General features: G+C 31.2%; 1 protein-coding gene across 1 annotated transcript in view; it reads left to right on the top strand.

Annotated features, from left to right (window-relative positions):
* KaiR1D (Kainate-type ionotropic glutamate receptor subunit 1D) overlaps window positions 1-19,887 on the top strand; it is a 226,646-nt gene that overhangs the window by 138,366 nt on the left and 68,393 nt on the right. Inside the window, exon 5 of the mRNA XM_088275369.1 lies at window positions 8,610-8,767. Coding sequence (XP_088131495.1) covers window positions 8,610-8,767 — 158 coding nt within the window. The remainder of the gene's footprint in view (window positions 1-8,609; window positions 8,768-19,887) is intronic.

Below are 19,887 nucleotides of genomic sequence, written 5' to 3' on the forward strand. Positions count from 1 at the left end.
GGCAAAAAAGAATACATTTCGTAAACGTTATCGATAAACTAAGAAGACGATTTTATAACGAAAATTTAAACGTATTTGATAATTTATCTCATGTTTTCCTTATTATAATTGTTTTTTTTTCACCCTATCTCCTTTTTTACTCTTCCAATGGATTTTCATTCATTGATACGGTTGTATTGTCCTTTTTAATTAAATCTATCCATAATTAATTTAAGTTTTACTTAGAAAATACTAATTTTTCTTAAATCTATTGTGACACATGTTTCGACACATTTAGCATCAATTTCAAACATTGTATAATTTTCAATACGGTGTTTGAAAATGATACGGAATGCATCGAAATACGTGTTACAATAGATAACAAGAAATAGTGGTATTCACTTATTAAAACATAAATTAAAATCAATGTGTTTTGATCGTATGAGCCGAAATCACATATTTGGAGGCTTATAAAAATCTTAAATGTGAATTCCTTCTTCTTCTTCTCCACCACATGATCATGGACCAGCCTGGTTACTGCTAACGGTACTGGAACACTTTTGATTAGGAAGACGGAAACGCGCAAATGAAGACAATCTTTAATTTATTAAAAAATCACAAAGTTATAAGAACATAGGGTCACAAATATATCGAAAATTACAAACTTATTAAGGCGAGAAGAACAAAGCGACACCAATATAAAAACAGAGCGAGCGCGGCGTATACACGTTTTGAATATTATTTAATCTGAGCACACTAAAATTAGTCCGCCACCCCTTATATATGATTTTAAAGGAGCTACACGTGGTGGGGACAATATTATAAACAAAATATAAGTCGATGAACTGCGTCTCTTTGTTCTTCTAGCGTACATTTATTAATACTATTTTAATACATAAATTATTCTGAAAAATACACAGATTTTGGCCGAAACAAGCCTGATGAGGTTTGCTGCCTCTGGTATTTCAAAACACTGTCGATTTTTTTTAGCCATGATGTTTTCTTTCGCTTCTTGTCTGCCCTCTACCTTTCCCTCTACTAAAAGCTGTAGAAGATCATATTTTTCTCTACGGAATATGTAATTAAATTGCATGAATTTTCGTCTTTTGACAGTGGTAAGCAGTCTTCTATCATTATTTTATTTCTAATGGAGATTTCGAGAGTCCAACCTTCCACTCCATACAACAGCAAAACAAATGTTATTGATTTCTAAAATAATGAAATAAATACATTTTTCATAAAACAAGTTACAGTCAGTCTAGACTCAAACCGAGGCCTAGGTTTTGCATGATATTATTTATAAGTTTTTTTTGTAGTTTTCTATTTCCTATAATTTTGTTTTCAAAGTGTAAATCCCACAAGAAGCCTAGAGCTTTTGTATCAGACCCTAGAATTTTACATAAAGCTTTCAATATAAATATAAATAAAACTATGCATAGTAAATATATAAAATATTTATTCATGGTCGCAAAATAAGCCTGGTTCATTTCTTCAGTATTCCTGAAAATTCTTTCCCACTTTCACAACTCGAGATCGCTTTCGCGATGTGACGACTCCATTCAAAGTGAAATGTTTCCAGTTTGTTTGAAACCCCTTCTTTTTCCGAGTTTGCCCGCTGTGTTTTATTTTCTATACCTTCGGTTAGGTAAAAATAATAATAAAAATTGATTGTACGGTCTACATAACACTTTGTCATTGTAATCTGTGACCGTAGACCCGTCCTTGCGAAGCCCTCCCTGCCTATAACCAAAATGATGGCTGTAATATATTTCTGAACGTACAGGCCAGATAACTGTATTACATGATACTACCCCGTATAAATATATATTTTTAAAAATTCCATTGAACGTTGATAAAGTGGAAAAAGTTAGTACTACCAGCGTACATAAAAGCAGTGGTGTGCAGCGAATTTTTAAACGGGAAAAGTAGTAATAGCAAATTGAAACATATTGCTCACTCCTTTCAAGAACGTCATAAATCAAAAGCTTGATTTTTCAGGAAAACATTTTTAAAGTTTAAAAATATAATACAACGTATTAAAAATAAATATAGAGCCACTAATTGAACTTTTCACTGTGCAAAAGATCGTTTAGGAAAAACCTGAAGGTTTTTTTTCTCCATTTGAAAAATATTTAGTAAATAAAAAAAAACCTTTTCTTCAAAATGCAAAAACAACACTTTCTGCCCTGTAGCGGGTAAATATTTAGTTAAAAATATGCCACAGTACATTTTTTGGGCATTCCGAAAACATGCACAACTGAAAATTGACGATTTTTTATTTATGACGTTCTTGAAAGGAGTGAGCGATATGTGGAAGTTAAAAATGGAATAAGGAATAGAAAGATGTAACTAGACTGAATGCACTCGAAATGTGATTTCTAAAACAAATAGGTCCTTAACTGAGTAAATAACTTACTTACCATCACGCCGCTTCCCGTAGCAGTAGGCAGAGAGAGTAGAACGCCGCCCCAATCTGTCTTTGCGCACAATTCTGCCTCTTCTATATTCATACATATTCTCATACATACTCCCCAATTATTCTGACTCGCCAATTTTATTTTCATTGATGAAGCCGTCATCTCTACTTAAAAATGTATGCTGCAACCAATTTTTAGCCTTTGACTTAAAAAAATTACATGATGGAATCAAATTTTAATTTTTAATTTTTAATTGTAAGTTAGGGTAGGCATTGTTTTTGTGCGCATATGGAATGCGCGCCCCTGCTTCAGTAAATCATCTTTACACAATTTATCACAGGTGAATGTTCGATTCGAGCTGTAAAAAATATTTATTCAAATATAAATCAATATAACTGAAACATATCGAAGACCGTATTCCCATCGTAGAAAACTTCTTTTTTTATATTGAGATATCAATATCGTGATATTAAAAGCTTTTAGAAAAATTCGTTTCACATATATATATATATATATATATATATATATATATATATATATAAATATATATATATAAATATATATAAAAATTGCCCATCTTCTGGCGCAAATATTTAATTACTTTATTTATGTATTTCTTCAACCCTTCTTTTCGGTTGAAATAAATAATATTAATATAATTAAAGCTTTTCAACCCTAGAAAGATCATTAGTATCCCTGATGGCTCGTTAAAACTTTTCGTTACCTTACAATCATAATTTTAATATTCTAACGTGATTAACGACGTGATTTCGAAATGAAACACTAACAACGGCTTTGCTTCCGTTGATTAGCAACGGAATCGTTAGCAACGGATGATTATAATGCTCCACAGGAAAATGTTTAACCTTCTTTGCCCAATGTATCTAAAAATTACGCATGACTCGAAGGAGGGTATTTAAGACCCTAGACGTATTCATATAAATATTGTATGTACCCAATAATAATAATACGGAGTTTGCAAAAAATTATGTGTAGCCAGTACCATGTCCACAGATTGACTGAGCGAATCCTGGCGTGGTTTCATGGAAAAATTCAGATAACAATTGCTGTCTCGCTTCCACACAGTTGTGGCGCGCAGTAGTTTGAGTGAAATAAATCAAATATCTCGTTCAAACATTTTAACTATACGCACATAATTGAATTGAACGCTACATAACTCTTTCTATGCAAATTCATTCATCTCCTCATACACTCCTTCCGATTGTTCCCATTCCTTATCTGACCTATCTTCATTTATATATTTAAAATATTTTCCTTTGCTCCTATTTCCAACCTTATGCATTTTCACCTTCACCATCCGAAGTATCTATAAATAACGCATGCTCCGAAAAAGGGAATTTGTAGGATAGAAAAAATGCAGTTAATGATTGTTTTTTGTAATGTCCGCCTCCGTAGTGTAATGGTCAGCACGCTCGACTATCATTCTGGAGGTCCCGAGTTCGATTCCCAGGGGGGGGGTTAAATAAATATAAGTGATTTTTTCACTCTAATATTTATTCAATATCACATTGGACTGGTATTTGAAGCGGATGGCTGATCACCTTTCCTTCATGTGTTAACGATCAAGATAACACTGCGTTTATACCCAGTGCCCTATGCACCATTGGGGTGCGGATAAGGATTTGAAAAAAAAATAGTGATTTTAAAACAAAGTTACATTTTAACTTTAAAATAGAATGTCACAAAACTAGTGCCTCAAATATAAATAACATAATAAAATGCAATGTTTTAGGGGGTTTTCTAGTCCATCGTACAGGACCTGGTAGGTTAATGAAATTTCATCTCAAATAAATCTTAAGTTTGATCATTCTGTATTAACTGCTGTGGAAGTTACCTATCATGTAATTAATTAATTTAATTAATAAGATTTAGAGAGAGCTCAATTTTTTGTTGACAAAATAATAATAGAAGCCGAACAAGACCAAGGAAAACTTGACATAATTAAGTATTTCAAATACTTGAACGTGGTCAGGTAAGGAGTTGAAATTATCGGCGGGTATGTATGATGAGATATATGAATGTAGACGAGGACAAGATTGTTGGCAATGACAGATCTGCGTGAAGTTCTAGTCTCTTTGCCTACCCCTGCGAGAAACAGCGTGATGGTTATTTATGAGAGAATGTTTTTTTTTTAATAATTAAAATATAACTTGGTTTTGAAATCGCTTACAATATTTTATAATAACTTTATTATAATTAAGTTACAATAAAATATTTTTAGTGATTATTAAACAATGTTATATTTTAATTATAAAATGCAAAATCAGAAAGTTAGTGCTTCAAATGTATTTTTTTTTAGATGTGAGTTGCATTTATTATTTGCTATGCTTATGTCCGCCTCCGTAGTGTAATGATCAGTACGCTCAGCTACCGTTCTGGAGGTCCCGGGTTCGATTCCCAGGGGGGGTCAAATAAATAAAAGTGAATTTTTCACTCTAATATTTATTCAATATCACCCTGGACTGATTGATACCTGAAGCGGAGGGCTGATCACCTTTCCTTCGCGTGTTTACGATCAAGATAACACTGCGTTTATATGATGAGTGCCCTATGCACCATTGGGGTGTGGATAAGGGTTTGAATGAATTGCTTATTACGTACAAGGTTTTAAGATCATTAAGTGCATTTTTGCTTATTCATATTTAAAATATTTTTTTTAATCCGTGTTGTGTACAGGAGGGATAATCTAGTGTGGGCCAATATGATACTGAATAGAATACTGAATGACAGAATGGTACACGTATGTAAAGTGATAACTTAACCAGCCTATTACAGGTTATAAGCCTTGTAAATACCCAGGATTCCATATTTTCTTCATCTAGTTTATTTATTTAAACTTGTTCAGAAAAGAAATAAGTACATTGGCAGGCTTATTGCTTAAAAGCAATATTTTCCAACTAACCAAAAACAGACAAGTGATATTGCTCAAAACATTTGATACTATATAATTTTTTTTGTAATCAGAGGGTAGATAGTACTTGAACATAAAAAAAATCATAAATTACAAATTGATAATAATAAGAAAGGCAAAAGAAAAAATGAGTTCAGGGAAGGAGGCAGAGGGAAAAACTAACGGAGGAGATTTGATGGACAGTTAGGATTCTAATAATAGATGGAAATATCTCAGACGTTTCTTAATAGTTATTTCATATTGAGATATCAAAAAGTAAAAATAACATAATAGTAATATTAGTATAAAAACCCAGATTCGTAAACTAGTATCTCACACTAAAACACATTTAAAATGTTTTATACAGTATCCTTCAAAATATCATTTACAAGATATTTGTCAATGGGAGCGTAATCGGTATGCTATCTTAATTAATTCAGCATCTCGAATCCTTTGCTTTGAAATATCTTATACAACCCGTGTGATATTAATAATTTAAGCATATACATAAATATGACTAAGCGATTTAACTCCTATTCCTGTTACAAAATTCAAAGTAGCTTGATTGTACGCGTCGCATGGTTGTACCCTATGACATGTAATGTGAAATAAATAATCGCGCGAGTGAATAAGGGATGTTTGCATCTTATCATTTTGAGATACGATTCTAAGGGTGCTTTGACTTGTAAAATAGTTGTAACGGGTGGTACGTGACATCGGTACATTGATAATGATGGTAATTTTAGAAGTATGGCATACTGAATGTCGTCATTATTTTTTAGATCATTCTATTTTATTTGATTTTGGATTAGTAACCCTAAGGATGACTTATCAATAAATATTATACATATCTCAACTTGAGACGATTCATGTATGGTATTTTTAAACGAATGGTTTGAACTTTATGACACCTCAACACAGATAAAGAAATATATGGAAATATGGGTATTGACATATCAAAAACTGGTAGCGTGATTAGTTTATACAAGTGTAACATTTCCATTCTACCCATGATTGACAACCATACATCTAGTGAATTCACTAGAACCATCATTGGTTGGTTTGGGAAGCTTTTATTTAGCAGAGACCCTTTTATTTAACATGCATACAAGATTTTAGATTTTTTTGTTGCGAAAGATTTGAATGTTTTTCAGTGATACTCTGTTGCACATTTTATCAATATAACTCGACAGTTACGTCTCAGGTTTTGTAGAGTGAAAATATTTTATAAAAGTTGCGTATACAAATCGTATCATACATGATAGAAAATTAAAAAAAAAAACACTATAATCTTTAATTAATATCAATAAATAATCCAAAAATGGAGAAAAATGAGAAAAAAATCAACCGAATTTTAAATGTATAAAACGAATGGTCTTTCTATTAAAAATTTCGCTTGTTTTAAATTTCATATATCAAAATTTGTCAATTTTCAGTTTTGCATGTTTTCGGAATGCTCAGAAAATATACCATATCCCAGCAAAAGTGGCATATTTTTAACGTAATATTTACCTGCTACAAAGCAGAATGTGTTATTATTGCATTTTGAAGGAAAGGTATTGTTTTTTTTTTTTAATTTAGTAAATATTTTTCAAATGGAGAAAAAACCTTCAAGTTTTACGTAAAAAGATTTGTTGCACAGTAAAAAGTTCAATGAATGGCTTGATATTTATTTTTAATACATTTTATTATATTCTTAAACATTAAAAACGATCTCCTGAAAAATCAAGTTTTTTGATAAATGACTTGTTGAAAGGAGTGAGCGATATAGAAACCAGTTATTAATGTCGTGAGATAGGGTAACCGTCTGCATTATATTTTAATCACCGCGTATTTCTTACTAAATTATTTTCGATGAAAACAAATAAATAAAAAATTATACCGCAAAATATTTTGAACTACTGATCGTTATGCTTTGAACAGTGCATGAAGACACTCGGAATAATTGAGCTATTTTAAAACCCCATTCACACTCGACCGGCCGGCAAAGGGTTCGCGGGGGCGAATGGGAACGGCCCTTAACACTTTCTGGCCCTTTGTGAGCTCGCAGGCGCAGGCGGCGAGACGACCTCATTAGCGAGCCCTCCGGAAAATGTTTCTTTAAATTTAAACGAAATGAAAATTACCGCGGAATTCAATTTCAGAGGCCGGGAAATTTTCCAGATTCTTAATTTACGTCGGAAAGCCGAGATCAAGTTGTGCGAGCGCTGAATTATGTTCGGGATAAAATTGTGTTTGTTCTTCGGGAATACTAATTACTCTATTTTTGCGTCGGGATATAAAAATGGTAGGCTTGCAATTCAAATTCAACCCCCTTGTACCTGAACTATATGCAAACGTTACATTACTAGAGATTGGCAGTCGAATAAAAAAAAAACAAGAAAAAAACACATTTTTTTAAAAGAAAACCAATTGAAATATTTCATTCGGTTTATGGATTTGATCACTTAACACGTTCATCACGGCAATCAGAGCACAAATAAGGTTGCGTGTTGCATTTTTCTAGCTCAATATATATATTTTACAATTTGGCATTAATTTTGTATTCAATTATTTAAATCTATTAATGCAATTAGAGCACAAATTTGGTTACGTATTGCATTTTTCTAGCTCATGATATATTTCACAATTTGGCATTAATTTAGTATTCAATCATTTAAATCTAATCACGGCAATTACCGAACAAATTTGGTTGCGTATTGCATTTTTCAAACTCATGGTTTATTTCACAATTTGGCATTAATTTAGTATTCAATCATTTAAATCTAATAACGCCAATTACCGAACAAATTTGGTTGCGTATTGCATTGTTTTTTTTGTTTATTATGGGTAGATCTTCTTTATTGATTACTTCTTTTTATTTCAATTTTTTTTCGATTATATAAACAAAGACCAGTTTTATTTACATGCAAAATTTCTTAATTTTGAAATAGTTTTATTTACATGGGAAATTTCTTAATTCTTTGACAGGTAAACTGTACGATTCAAAATTTATTTTTTAAGAGAAATATTCGTGTTTTTAATATTTGCACAAATATTTCAATTTCATATTATTAGAAATAGGTATCAAATTGTGGTAGAGTGGGTTCGAACCGAGAAACTCTGACTTAAGAGTCCGCGACACTGACCACGGGACCACAACCCGACATTTAAGGAAATAAAATTATAAACTTTTTACTAGCGGAAATTTCGCTAATTTAATTTATCTTATAATGCATTCAAATAAATAAGTTATACAATGTATCATACTCAGATACGCAAACTTTATTCTGATTTCTAATTTTTCTTTTCCATTGTTTCAGGCATATGTAGATATTGTCAAAGCATGGGGGTGGAAGTCTTTCACCATCATATACGAAAACAACGAAGGACTCGTCAGGCTTCAGGAGCTTCTGAAGTCCCACGGTCTTTCTGAGTTCCCCATAGCTGTTCGACAATTGGGAGAAGGCACTGACTACAGGTGAGATTAATTATGATTACATATGTTGTTATTGGTATCTCAACTTGAGATGAAACATCTTTCGTATTTACATGAATGGAGAAGGATAGATAGTTCACCACCTTATATCACTAAATTGTTAGTCGATTTCGCTTGGGGTACAAATTGTAATAAAATTACTACTGTGAAGGCGGTTTTACATATTATGCTGCAAAAATCATTGTTTTTGAAAAATGACTTTTAGTTTTGAACGAGTAGAAATCATAAAACAAATACATCAGAGATATTAAATTACATTCCGATGTATTTAAATATGATATTTATTGCAGATTTTCAATCTGTGTTCTTTACATTAAGGGCCATATGTTATTATAATTTGTAATTAAAATAAAACTTTGTTTAAAAACCCCAATATAGGTGATTTTAAAACAATGTTTTAATTATAAAATTGAAAATCACAAAGTTAATACTTCAATTATAAATTTTGTTATATTTTGCTCTAGTTAAGAATATCCTTCTCGTTGTATATGTGGCTAAATCTCTAAGTTTTATTAATCTGATCGATCTTTTTTACGTTGAAAGTATGACTTTATTATAAACGTAGAGAATCGCAAACGAGTCATCCGTGGCAGGCCTATGTGTGAATTTGCTCTGGTAAAATCTTAAAGTAATGTTTCTCTGACCGATCTTTCTTACGTTCAAAGTATGACTTACACAAAGACTCATATACGAGTCATCCATGGCAAATGCGTTCAGATAATGTATGCAATTTTTCAACATGGAAACTAACGGAATTTTCCTAAGTGATTATACCAAAGGAGTTTCATCAGTTTTTTGTTCCACTAATAAAAAGCAATGTTTTCCACTTCGACGATTTCGACCCCGGGGGAATTCCCTCCCCAAACGTGGCGCTGCATACCATTAATCTGAAATATAGGGATGCTCTCTCCAACGATTTTCTTCTCATTTTATCTCTCAATTTCCCAGAACGGGGAGGAAATTTACTTTAAAGTAATAACACTGTTGGCGGAAGAATGAGACAGGAAATCTTTCAACACGATCAATTGAGCACCAATCAAACGGACATAACTAAAAATGTTTATTTTAGTTTAAAAAATAAAAGTAAAGTGATTTAGAAATTTACTCATTTATACTTAAAAACAATTTGAGATCTTTTGAATGTTTTTCGCATATACTTTGTGGCACATTTTCAGAACATTATGAAATAAGCTTCGAATAAATATAAATATGCTTGAAATATAATTTTTAATATGCTTATTACCTTATGTTTTTCTCATTTATTTATTTTTAATATGATTTTTATGCCTATTTATTATTTCTGTTTATTGTTTTTATATTTTGCCATGAGTTTTGGTTATTTAAAAAAAAATTTTGGAACTTTATTATTTGTGTTCCAGTCTTGTTAACCTTAATCCCATGTTCCAAAATGAGAAATAGAAATAACTCATTGGGAATATTAAATATATGACTTATGTATGTAATATGTTTTGAAAAAAAAAATACAAAAGCCATGTTATAAACCACTTTCTTTTTTGTTAGTTTTTTCTCCAACCGGTTTCGGCGAGCATTTTGTCATCTTGAGGGATGGATATGTACATATTTATTACTGAAGATGAGCATTTACTTGTCGAAAACGATTGGAAAAAAGTACGATAAATAAAAGTGGTTAAAAACAAAGTTTTTTTTTGTTTTTTTATTAAGTAAATTAATATTTTTAAAAAATGTTTATAATATGATAAAGACTTCTTACGTCAAATTCATATTCAAATCATCATAATTGGAAAGTTTGTTTATAAATACAGCAAACGATTATTTTTATAGGCAACAGACCGATTTATTTTAAGTCCATAATTAGCATTGATATGATGAAATACATATGTAGTCACCATCAAAGTAAGCATCGTTAAAGTAAGTCGTCATTACCGTAGTCAATATTACGGTGACGAAATATGTCGTCATAACCATAGTTGACTTGTCTCGTCCATAGTAATCTTCGTAGAGACAAAACATGTCGTCCTTTTCTTTTTAAACATCGTAGTGACGAAAATATACGTCTGAAAAAAATACATAATTTCACAACATGTTGAGTGTGTTCAAATCCTTGTACACAAATTTGTTTTTTTTTACTAAAGAGTTATTTTTACATATTTAAGTCTGGGTATGTACAATCCTAACAATCTGCCATAGACTATTTTAAGTGATCACCTTGTACACGTGTAACATTCACCTTACTTCTCCATAGACTGCCATACAAACTTCCATATTCTTCTTCATCTTTGTTGAGATGGCAACTCCTTATTGGAGAAATCTCAAATTTCTACAAATGTAAAAAATATATATATATTTATTGTACATTTGGCTTGTTTCAGTGATCACTTTATTCTCGTTAAACATTGACAATTATTAATGTCACACGTCTATAAAGTCTTCTTCTAAACCACAGGTTTGTAACCGGTCGTAAGCCTTGTAAATACCCAGACTTTTATTTACTTAAACTGTTCGGATAGGTCGAATTTAGAGTGCGTTTTATTACCACTCTGCTTAATATGTAACACTGGAAACAGTTCAGCAAATAAATCTAAGTGATCGTAAAAATTATTATTTTTTGTGTTGCGTTAAAACACAGCATGGGAATCTGGGCTATCAACCTTGCAGTACTGTAAACACAGCAATGTAGAATTCTCTCAAAATAACAAACGTTTGAACATAATATAATGTACATGTAAGGACAGTGGTAACCAAACTCAAGGAATTTATATATTTTTTTTGAAAATAAGTTCAATAAGGGTAATTAGGAATTAATCGTGATTTAATAATTTAAATTTTATTAAAATTAAACACTTTAATATACCACTTTAATGAGTTTGATAACAAATCAAGGTCAAGTCATGAATAATTCAGAAAATTTAGAAAAACATTAAAATTTGAATTAAGATAAAACATTAATTAATAATATACTGTTTCAAAATATAATAAAATAATAATAAAACCCTTATCCGCACCCCAATGGTGCATAGGGCACTGCGTCATATAAACGCAGTGTTATCTTGATCGTTTACATATAAAGGAAAGGTGATCAGCCCTCAGCTTCAGGTACCAGTCCAGGGTAATATTGAATAAATATGACAGTGAAAAAAATCACTTATATTTATTTTATCCCCTTTGGGAATCGAACCCGGGACCTCCAGAACGGTAGCCGAGCGTGCTGACCATTACACTACGGAGGCGGACATACTGTTTCAAAATACGTCACCATTATTATCAATGTTTCCTTTTACACAAAATATTGTTCCTTAACCCCCCTCCCTATATTTTTTAACCTATATATACACCTAAATATATGTTTGTTCGTTAGTTTTAATTTGTACCAGAAGATGAAAACATTTGTCGTTTTTGAAACTAGTCGTAAATAAAAATAATACTCATTAAAGTGGTATATTCAAGTGTTTAATTTTAATAAAATAATCATGCCATTCCACAAAGTTAATGCCGAATAAATAAATAATATAAAAATTTGTATTATCATACACCAATTGTGATATAAAGAAAGAATGGGATGCAGAGATAAGTACTATCGATGAAATTAAGATAAGTGTGTTGAGATGGTTTGGGCATGTGAATCGAATGAGTTAAGAAAGAACTTTAAAACATATTTATGAGGCGAATATAATGCGGAAAAAGACTGAGGAAAACCATCAAACCGCTTCCCAACAAGTATAGGCAGAGAAAACAGAATGCTTCATCGCTTTTTCTTTGCAAACAGTATTCGCTTCTTCTACATTCATGCATCTCCTCATACGTACCCGCCGACTCCCGACCCAAAAACGCAAAAGCACTTGAAGACTTGATCATACCAAGTTTTCCTCGATCTTCCTCAGATCATATTTTCAATCGAATTCACTTTATAAATTTTTTTCACTTTTCTTTCCAAAATCGTTCCCGATAATCCATAAATTATCCGGAGCATTGGTCTGTATGTTCCCGATAGTTACCTAAGACAGCGTCGGCATAGATTGTTTCACATTCCTATACACAGGACCAACCTGCCGATGGTTATGCCTGTAGGAAGACCTACCGCTATGTTGAACAATATCACATTGGATATTGATCTGTTCCATGTGTCCAAAGGAGTCTTCCGAAGCGGGATTCTCCTACACATTTAACAAGAGTCTTCTTTCTTACTTTTTAATTTGTTTTTTTTTTTTAATGTACACGCCTTAAATGTTTGTAATGTATATATTAATATTATTTTTTAACATCTCATCAAAAATGAAGAAGAATATGGGAGTCTGGACATTTACGGGGCTGACGACCGTCATAGGCTTGTTTAAGTGATCACTTTACACACGTGTAACATAGAAATTCATGTTAACATACTTTACACATGTGAAGTTCTAGTGATTCAAGAACAAGGTTTCTAAATTGGTTCACATATATATAGAACTTTGTGTAGTGTGGTTGTCAATAATGGGTAGAATTGGTGAATGTTACACATGTGTAAAGTGCTCACTTTAACCAGCCTATGACGGTAGTCAATCCCGTAAATGCCCAGACTTCCATATTCTTCTTCATCTTAGATGAGATGTCAAAAAATAATATGAATACTTCCCAGTTTTCCTCGATCTTCCTCAGATCATATATTCAATCGAATTCGCTTTATAAATTTGTTTCTCTTTCTTTCCCCTCTCATTTCATCTACATATCCAAAAATCTGAACACACTTTTCTTAATTTTATCAATAATGCTTATCTCAGACTTAATTCATTTAGTATTTTACCATCCAAACATTTACCATACATTTTGCCACATATGTTTTAAACAATACATAAATTTCGAAAACTTGAATGTGTTGATGTCAATCATGGTTTATGACTTTTATGCTAGCATTTGATAGGATGTAAATACCCAAACTTCCACATTCTCATTCTCATTATTTTTAATATTTAAAGCATTTAAGTTGTGGTAAGTCATTTTTACTTATTTATTTTTTCACAGAAATGTTAATAATATTAGTATATAACCACTCACCGAGATTTTTATGTCTACCAGTTTCGAGACGTACTCGTCTCTTCGTCAGGAGAATCGCTATTACAGCATGCAAACAATACCACCCTTCGCCACCATAGCACCATTTACACACTTAAAACTACACAAAATGTTCTCCTCGGCTCGTAACGCATGTCTGTCGTAAAAACTTAAGTGCATGTTGGTCTTCGGGTCGACCAAAAATCGCATGTGTTAGACATTTTGTGTAGTTTTGAGTGTACAAATGGTGCTATGGTGGTGAAGGGTAGTATTGTTTGAATGCTGTAATAGTGTCTGTTCTGACGAAGAGACGGGTACGTCTCGAAACCGGTAGACATAAAAACCTCGGTGAGTGGTTATATACTAATATTATTAACATTTTTGTAAAAAAATAAATAAGTTCCATATTCTTCTTCATTTATATTAATATGTTAAAAACATTAATATATGTTTGAAAACAATAAAGTTGGTGTTTGGCTAAATTTGATTAAATGAATTTCCAACATTATGGTGAATGTTGTACGTGTGAAAAGTAATTACTTGACCAGTCTGTGACAGGCCATAAACCCTGTAAAAACCTAGACTTCCACGCTCTTTTTCATTTATATTGAGATGTCAAAAACATAAAAATGTAATTGAATGCAATAAAGCTGTTGTTCATCTTAATTTAAATGACAAAATGAATTTGCTACACTTTTTTGTATGTAAAGTGACCATTTAACAAGGCTATGACAGTTTATACGCCTTTTAAATGCCCAGACTTCCATATTTTGTTCATTTATTTTAAAATTTCGAGATGACATAAATAATCATAATTTATATTTGAAGCACTTACTTTGTGAGCTCTATTTTATAATTTAAAAATTACTTTGTTTTAAAATCACTATAAATAAATCCAAAAAAAATAAAATCACTATTCGTTGTGATTTAAAAAACAAGGTTTTATTTAAATTATTACACGATAAATTTCATGATTTTTTTTCGCAGATAATTAGTTTGTATTTTTATTTTATAAGCTTTATAAAATAAACAACTTTGTTTTTAGCCACTTTTTTATTGGTACACTTTTTCTCCAACTGGTTTTTGATGATGACAAGGCTCTTGTCGAAACCGGTTGGAGAAAAAGTGTACCAATAAAAAAGTGGTTAAAAACAAACTTTTTTATTTTTTATTATTATGTTTACATAATTTAATTGTTTAATATGTTGACCTCCCCTGATGACAAGCAAGTGTGTGCGTGTGTGTGTGTGTGTGTGTGTTTGTCTGGATGGGGACACAAGCGGTCGTATCGTGCTTCGCGGTGAAAACTGGAATAAAAACAAACAAATGACATTACCATATCAAAATTATAAATCCCGCGGGAACGGACATGTCGCCTTTCTGCACGGCTTCCCGAAAGAGCAGGGGTGGAACCTACCCCGTACGAGTGTGAATTTTTAATTTTTAAATTACACGCGTTTTTATGTTTTTGCTGATTGTGTTTTAATTTGATTTTTGTCACCCGGCGAAGATTTGAAAGGCTTATCAGCGAACATAAAACGTTTAACTGTCGGGCAATAAATCCAAAATAAAATAAGGTTTTTGTTGGATTGAATTCTACATTGATTTATGTATTTCTTAATAAAATAAGGTTTTTGTTGGATTGAATTCTACATTGATTTATGCATTTCTTAATAAAATAAGGTTTTTGTTGGATTGAATTCTACATTGATTTATGTATTTCTTAATAAAATAAGGTTTTTGTTGGATTGAATTCTACATTGATTTATGTATTTCTTAATAAAATAAGGTTTTTGTTGGATTGAATTCTACATTGATTTATGTATTTCTTAATACGTGACTTGTTTCGTCTTCTTCGGACATTATCAAACACCGACTTAAAATATTTACAAAATGTCTTTATATACTAACAATATTTGCTTTTGCTATACTAACAATATATGCTAAGTCTAGGAGTACATATAATATAATAAGTATTTAAGGACATTTTTTAAATATTTTTAGTCAGTGTTTGATAATGTCCTAAGAAGACAAAACGCGTCACGTATTTAGATACACATAAATAAATGTAGAATTCAATCCAACAAAAACCTTGTTTTATTTTGGATTTATTACCCAACAATTCAATATGGAATTCTACCAACTGTCTGCAGTTACAATAAATAAAACGTTTATGTACATTAAAATTTTGTTCTTTTTATTATTAAATGGATGGCATGTTTGATTACTATGCTGGAAATGCTGTGTTTGATTCCCGAGGGGGTGAAATAAATAAAAGTGATTTTTTAATGATCTTGTATTTAAAATACTTGAAAGTGGTCAGATCAGGGACCAGAATAACCGGCGGGAATGTATGAGGACATAGATGAAGGTAGAAACGGAAAATTATTTATAAATACAGATTGGTGTGGCGTTCTATTCTCTCTGCCTATCTCTGTGGGGAAACGGTGTGATATTAAGTTAGTGTGTTTCTTTATTTTCATTTTAATTTTAGGCAATTTTATTTATTGTAATAGATCAGTCAATGAATATTTATTCTCAATTGATCTGGAAGTTTCTTATGTATATTCCTCCATTATCATCCCTATTTTCACTTGTTTTCCTGCAGAGAAGCCTCTTTAAAAAAAATTAATTTAAGTTATTTCTTAAAAAGATTTACATTAATTTATTTAATAATTTTTATACACGTTTTAGGAATACTTATGTACTGCTCCACACATGCGTTCCACATGTCCAAACCATCTGAACACAAATCAAAAATAATTATTGTCAATTAAATTTATATTTCTTTCACTCTAATATTTATTTAATATTACACTCGACTGGTACCTGAAACGCAAGGCTGATCACCTTTCCTTTACGTATTTAACGTTCAAGATAACACTGCTTCTATACGATGCAGTGCCCTATGCACCATTTTGTGTGAATGATGGTTAGAAAAAAAGATGCGTTACTTTTAACACGTATCTCACAAAAAAAATCGATAAACAACGCATTAGCTTAGAGAATTTTGTGTTGTGTTTATTACAATATAATCAGGCGTTTTCGCTACCGAAAATTCTTTGCATTATTTATTGATTCGGCATTAACTTTGTGGAATGACATGATTATTTTAATTAAATTAAACACTTGCATAATCCACTGAATTGAGTTTTATTTTTATTTACGACTAGTTTCGAAAACGACAATTGTTTTCATCTTCTGGTACAAATTAAAACTAACGAATAAAAATATATTTATAAAAATAAAACTCAATTCAGTGGATTATTCAAGTTAAAATAATATAATAATTAATATTAATAATAAAATTAAAAATAATTTTAATATTAATATTAATTATTATAAAAATAATATTACCAACAATTGTATTAAGCTTTAAAATATTAATTCTCTAAAATATGGCCATGTCAATAAATTCTTCCTTTCCCAGAAAATAAATAAAAGGGTACATACCTACATCCCCCATTAGCTACTGTTGTCTCCCATAAATTATTGCTGCACGTGTTAAAACTGTCACTTAGAATTGTATAGCTACATAAGGACCGTAGTCCATTTGATCTTCACATTCGTTTGATAATGCCCTAACAAGGCGAAACAATTGTCACAGTATAATTTTTTATGTGTTTTTGTTAATAAAATACAACTTAGTAGACTCAAAAAATCTGTGTTTGATTTAAAATTAAAACATAGATTGTTCAAGTGTTTAATTTAATTAAAATTTGAAAATTCTTTTATCGTCCTTTCATTAGATTAAACTCTTTCTCCCGAAGGATTAAATCCCGAAGGATTAGGAACAAATACACGAATATATAAAATTGCAGAGTCAACAGGAAGGAGACAATGGACGATCGTTGCGTAAAGTGTAAACTGTTTTACGCAATAAACAAATGTTTAACAGTGAAAGCGTTTGCTTTTAAAGTGATGAAAAACCCAGCAGCGGCGTGAGGGGAATTTTAACTCGGCTAAGCGAGCTGGGAATTTTGATTAATGTGTATTGCGTATTTGTGAATATTTCAAACATCCGAAGGAGGCCATGTTTATTTATTTAGTTAATTTATTTTAGCAGTCCGGAATGTGTGCGGAGTGCTGTAATAAAAAAAAGGTTTCGCGTGTGATGTCGACGCGTCCGATAAATTTTATTTTATTTATTTGTTTGAAAAATATATTTAAACTAAATTAAGTTACATTAATATTTTCATGATTTTCATTCAAGTACAATGAGATATTTCACACTCATACACAATTTATATATCGTTGTCGTACAGGAGAAAGTGACCAACTAACAAAACGTAAAAAAAAAATCTAACTAACCATCACGCCGCTTCCCCGCAGGGGTAGGCAGAGAGAATAGAGCGTAACACCACTCTGTCCTTGTAAACATTCTTCGCCTCTTCCACTTGAAGAAATAACTTTACGATTTTCCATTTCATAATTACTCGCCGATTGGGAAAAGAAGCAGAGGAAGACCGAGAAAAACATGGCACGATCAGGTATGCCAAATACTTGAAAGTGGTCAGGTTAGGAGTCGTAACAATCGGCGGGTATGTATGAGGAGATGCATGAACGTAGAAGAGGCAAAGAATGTTTGCAAGGACAGAGTGGCGTGGCGCTCTATTCTCTCTGCCTACCTCTACGGGGAAGCGCCGTGATGGTTAGTTAGTTAGTTAGTTTTTAAATTATATTATATGATATTAATAGTAGTTTATTTTACTCAAGTGGTATAAAAACAAGTGTTTCCTTAATCATTTTAAAGGTTGGTTTATTTATTGTAATTGCAGGCAGTTGGTAGATTTCCATTTTTAATTTTCGGGTAATATATTCAAAAATAAAAACACGGTTATTGGATCGAATTCTACTTTATTTGCATATATATGACAGTATGTGACTCGTTTCGCCTTATTAAGACATTATCAAATACTGACCAGTGGTCATTTTCATCCCGCTGGCAATTGAACCAGAAATTTCCAGCATGACATTTAAACATACTTAGGTACCATTAAAAAATGAACAAAATGTTGGTGTATATAAACGTTGTATATTTGCTGATTAGCTTTTCCAATCTTTACCGAGTGAAAAATATCAGATTAAAATCTTATCAGCAAAAACATAAAAAGGGTGTAATTAAAAAAAAAAATATGTACATACATATATCCTGAGTTAAACACCCTTGAGGTAATGAAAATGACGCTTTGTAAATTGTCCAATAAATAAATATGTACAAAAAACAAACCTAATGTTTATAAAAATTATATTAAAATACCATTTCTCATTTCCTTATTGAAAATATTGTTACAATGATTAAAGAAAAAAATTCGTTTTTTACCACTTGAATTTTATTATAGACTACATGTTTCAGAAGTTAAACTTCCATCATTCAGGTCTGTATAATAACTAAAATATAAAATATAAAATTGTTCTATAAATAAGGAGAGGGGAAAGTAAGGGGAAGGGGTTAGTCAAGGAACGGAGTTTGAAAACAAAGGAAAAATGGAAAGCAATGGCGAAGAATTTTGAAACAATATATTATTTAATAAATTATTATTAGAATTCAGGTTTTTTTGTATTTCTAAATTTTCAAGATAATTCATAATTTGGCCTTTATATGGAACAAGGTGTAATAATTTTAATTTATGAGAGTGAAATGAGTGATTAGTATCTATTATATGATTTGCAAATTCCGAAAAATAATTACTAACAAGACCGCTATGATGTTCTTTAATTCTAATCTTTAAATTTCTCGCAGTTTGGCCAATATATTTGGCCAAAATATTGTTTTCAAACATTCCTCAAGTATGTGAATATAACCCAGGATTCAGAACTCACAAACTAATGGAAAGAGTATCTGCTTAATAAAAGTTTTCCTCATCCCAACATAGATGGCTGTTGTGAACTCGCACATATTGTGTTTCAAGTTTGAGCAATATATTTAGAAGTTTTAAAAATGTGAGTAGCGTGGTTGTCCATCATAGGTAGAATTGATTTATTTTACAGGTGTGTAAAGTGATCACTTAACCAAGCGTGTGACGGTCGTAAGCGATGTAAATGCTCAGAATTCCATTTTCTTCTTCATCTTAATTGAGATGTAAAAAAATATG

The sequence above is a fragment of the Brachycentrus maculatus genome, unplaced genomic scaffold (genome assembly GCF_059751285.1).
Source record: "Brachycentrus maculatus isolate JH-2025_06_01 unplaced genomic scaffold, ASM5975128v1 h1tg000849l, whole genome shotgun sequence".
In the NCBI taxonomy this organism is placed as follows: Eukaryota; Metazoa; Arthropoda; class Insecta; order Trichoptera; family Brachycentridae; genus Brachycentrus; species Brachycentrus maculatus.